The following is a 4,678-nucleotide window of genomic DNA, read 5'->3' as shown; positions in this document are numbered from 1 at the left end:
GTGGTGGGACCTTCAGAGAGCTGAGCAGAAACAAATGACTGAAAACCACAATGAACTGAAACGACATCGAAAAGAAGAGTGGGCCAAAATTTCTCCACAACTATGTGAGAGAAATGAATTCTTCAAAGGTATTGCTGCTAAAGTAGGTTCTACAAGCTGCTGGATTGTGGGGTGGACCTTGTTTTTCACACATAGCTTTCTGATTTTGGCTTCATTTTTGTTTGATAAAGAAATTACATGATGGAATCTGTTGTGCATTTTTGTATGCTTGAGGTTAAATTAGAATAATTTTTGAACCTGATGAAGATCAGATTTTTCTTTTTAATGTTCTGATATGTTAATTCTTGAAATTACAAAAGGGAAGACTTTCTGTTTCCCATGACTCTCTCTCTTGCTCTGTGTGTGTATGCTTGTGTGCAAATGTAAAATGTAACCACTTTCTTTTGTGTGTGCATGTCGCCAAAGGTGTCCATTCTGAAACATATTTTCATAAGTAAAAATGTGACACAACCATTTCCCTTATTTAATGGTGGCTCACTGCGACTGTTTGAATTTGCTGTGCTCTTTGCATCATGTGGGCTAATGGCTGATTAATGATAGATCTGCTGTTTGGCGGATGTGTCTAACTGAGCTTGTGTTTGTTCTGCACACAGCAAATATGTAAATTTAGTAGATTTAGCTGTTAAGCTCACTGCAGGAGCTTTGTAAAACATTTTGACTTTAATTTATTCCACTAATTATTTATGAAGAAATGCACTATCAAAAATCTTTACATATAAACTTTTTTTCACAGATGCCACAGTTGCAATAACTACATAGAAACTACATTACTATTAAATAGATTTGATGAAGAATATTGTAACACAAGCTTTTAAATTTAGTATATTCTTTTCAGTGGTAGTAAATTGGTGTATGGTGGAGAGTTATTATTGCAGAATGTGACAGATTGTCCCAGTAGGTGTCTGCGGCCCCTTACCCAACTATCTTTTCCCTGAATGTCGGCAGACTGAACTGCTCCTATGCTCTCCTTGTACTTTCACAGACATTATGCAAAGCAGCAAGGCACATCGCTGCATATTAAAGAGCTACACATCACTGACTTTCCACAATCTGGGCAAAAAGGTCAACAAAGACATTTAGACCTGATATTTACATGTCACTTCTTGTACAGCAAGATTACATTTTGATTGAGCGACCCCTCACAAAATGTGAATATTTGACTAAACTGATCAACCCCACGACAAACAAAGCATATCAAGGGTGAGTTTGGTCACTTTAACAGCAATCAGCTAATACTGGGTGCACCACAGACACCATCTAGCTATAGAGGTCATTCAGCTTACGTTACAAAATCATGTGATCTATGTTTATCTCTCATGTTGGACAGCAAGATTTTTTTTTGTTGGTTTATACGATGTTGTGTGATTCCTGGAAAAACTGGGTAACTTTCCCCTAAACTAGCAAAATAGTTGTCTCATGCTCAAACAAAAGCCTGTACTTCTTAAAAATAGCTGCTACTCCTCCTTTACTCCCCTTAAGTAAGGGGAAAAGTTCAGAAAAAGCTAGACTCACCAACACTCTGCCAGTTTTATGTTAGAAAGTTAAAATCCAAAGTATGGGAAGTGAAGTAGTCATTTAAAATAAAAGGTTATTTGCTTACAAAATCGCATTAATAAGGCCCCTCCAAGTGTGTGCTCGGTCTCTTGCTGACAAGGGTGCCCAACTCAGGAGTTGTAAGTTCTGGAGCTTTAGTCCACCTGAGCAAAGATGCAGTGAAGGTTGGCAAGGAATGATTCAACAACAGGTACCAACCAAGTAGGCAAACAGGATCCAAAGAATGAATAAACAAAGTGAGAAGGATGTCACCAATGTTCATCCAGGACAGAGTGAGGATAGGTGGGTGTCCATTTTCCTAGTTATCCCTTTTTTGGAGGCTCATGTGTGGGGTACACCCTCCCATCACCTGGGAAATGTGCTTCCCTGTCTGTCCTTTGTCTGACAACAAATTGCCTTTTTGTTGTGGGTTGCCCAGTTACCTGAATCAAACTTTAGTTGGGACCAGCTACCCAATTAACGCACCACCACATGTCCCTGAATGCCTCCATCCCAAAGAACGAGATCTCGGTGTCCTGCTCTGAGGGCTGGACAAGGTTTGACAATGAGCTGCATGTGGAGGTTTGGTGTGAGGCTCAGAGTGTGGTGATCACAGTCCAGGCTCAAACCCCAGAATTCAATCTCTAGTGCAATGTCTTACCCTGTTTTTTTTACTAAGAAAAATATCTACAAGATCAACTATGAGTACTAACTGTATGCTGTAGGCAGTACATGGCAAATTGCCATCTATCATGACAGACTTGATGACATTACTGCCAGGGCTCTATATTGTATTCATAATAAAGAGCATATTTTGCAGTCAGGTTAAGACCAGAGCAGCTTTGTTCTGTAATTATATCACAGTTTGAAAGTGAAACACCATAAACTTGTGTTTGACAAACACTGAGAAGTTTTGAAGGACTGAAAGTTGATTAGTTATACATGGTGTTTAAAACCAATGGTTTGTGGAATACAAGTTTACTCTTTGAGCAGTCTAGGCTTAAGTTAAAACTGCTCTTGCTTCTGTGTCAGCAGATGCTTCTTCAGCATTAAGAGGCTCTGTGTTTTCAGAAAAATTATGCTGCCAGCTGTTGAAGTCAATGCTGTACCAGATGAAAGATGAGCCAGTTGCTGCTGGTATTTTTGCTGATTGCCAGAACTTTTCAGCAAAGCCTGCAGGGGATCTTTAGAGCACTCTTTCAGCCAGACAGACACACATTCTGCATGCTGTTTTGCTGATCCAGCTCTGCCCTGCGAGATAAGAGTTGGCATTCTGATCGGCTTGCACATGCACACACATGCGTGCACAAACTCTCAAAAGCAAGGTTTTGATTTTATGCTTTGTTCCTCAGTCCTCAGCTCCCTGTATGGTAGAGCCTTTGTTATTGTTTATAACAAGAGTGCCTGTGATCACCAGTTTTTCTCTGATAAAGGTTGGGGAAATTTTCCCTCTTTCTGGAACGTCCCCTGTTAAAACTGCTTGGTGCTGCTGTGTTCACATGCCTGCTTCAGGTTATACAGAAACGGAAATCCAAAATAGATTGTGTGAAATCGCACAGCTTGAGTGATTGAGGATGCGTGAACTCGCTCTCTGCACTGAGAGAAGGCAAGCAGAAAGCTGTGAAGATCAGAGTTGCTAGCATCTGCTTCAGTTTGGGTTTCAAACTGGAATGTGCAAATGTTGATGGAGTGCTTTTCGTTACTATTTGGCACAAAGATATTCACTCTAAATTACGATAAACATTATTCTTTTAAAGGAAATAAGCACAAGTATTTTCTACAAGAAGGTTGGGGGTATGGACTGTGCTCTCAGAATAGGGACCCAATTTACCAGCATGTTTTTCTAGTGAGCACACTGGAAAAATATTCATCAGAAACTCACAGTCACCCATAGAGAAAGTCACACATTCACTCTGTACTTCCCATGAACTCTTGTAAGGAAAAGCAGTGATATGAACAGTCAACTCACACACTTTTTCTGTTGTCTGGTAAAATTCTGCCTGTACTTGAGGTTTATTACAGCAGGTTTTTACTGGAGAAGAAACTAGATGTCTCTGATACCGCCAGGCCCAAGATCACCATTACCCTTGACTTTGAGCTGTTCTGGGTCATGAAGAACGGTAGATACGGTGGTCTCCATTCGGCTGCCTTTGTAAACGCTTGTCTGGGTCTGAAGGTAGCGGGTGGACTTGAGTTCTAGGCCTTCATAAGAACCTTGGGGAACACAGGGACAGCATCGGAATGCTTGTTTAAAACCAGCACGAAACCTGTGGAAGAAAAGCACAGAAGAGTGTGATTTAAAAGGTATGTATGACAAAGATCCGAATGTTTTCCTTCAGGACTGGGCTGAAGAGTAACTGTTGGAACATGTCTGGTGATCAGAAAAATGGTTTTAGTTTCCAAAGAGACTTGCTGCTTGTGTATATGAACATTTTTTTGTAAGGTAACAATGATGCCATAAAAAAATATGTGTAGTTGTAATAAATCCAGTGAGGATCTGTCAAAGTATGGCAAGAAAACATTGGAATGTAAAGTCTACAGAATACACATTCACAAGCTGCCAACATGGACATCTTCCCATTTTAGCAAAACTGTTTACATTAGAATTGCAGTAACACATAGTTTAGCAGAACAGGTGTGAAGTGGGAAATAAAAGTAATGATAAAAGCACTGTCATACGGCACACCATTCATGTGTAACTAAAGTGCCCTTATGTTCATTAACACATTTGGAGTTGGTATAGAAATGACAAAAATACATCTACATCTGTGGCATCTACTTCTTCAGCTGCTATTCCATGTAATACTGTACGATACATACAATACAATACAATACAAGACACCACAAACACAAAGTGAAGACAAGGAGGAAAATTAAATACAGATATATAAAAATATGTTAAATAATAAATTTAGGCAGGACAGAAAAAAAAATATATATATAGATGTGAATGCAGCATTGAGAACAATTCCCACCACCACCATAACGGAAACCAATGAGCTGATGTACAACTCAGCATCTGTGATCCTGGAGATGCTTGGCTATAAGAACAACCATGAGATTCGATACCCACCATGGAAAAGAC

The 4,678-nt window shown here is 39.7% G+C and overlaps 1 protein-coding gene across 1 annotated transcript in view; it reads right to left on the bottom strand.

Moving 5' to 3' along the window:
* Positions 1-389: 389 nt before the first annotated feature.
* Positions 390-4,678, bottom strand: part of tacr1a (tachykinin receptor 1a) — an 85,064-nt gene continuing 80,775 nt past the window's right edge. The window contains exon 5 of the mRNA XM_037979062.1: positions 390-3,860. Within this exon, the coding sequence (XP_037834990.1) occupies positions 3,638-3,860 (223 nt within the window). The 3' untranslated portion in view covers positions 390-3,637. The remainder of the gene's footprint in view (positions 3,861-4,678) is intronic.

The sequence above is a fragment of the Kryptolebias marmoratus genome, linkage group LG1 (assembly GCF_001649575.2).
Source record: "Kryptolebias marmoratus isolate JLee-2015 linkage group LG1, ASM164957v2, whole genome shotgun sequence".
NCBI classification, from domain to species: Eukaryota; Metazoa; Chordata; class Actinopteri; order Cyprinodontiformes; family Rivulidae; genus Kryptolebias; species Kryptolebias marmoratus.
This window is presented reverse-complemented; position numbering and strand designations above follow the sequence as displayed.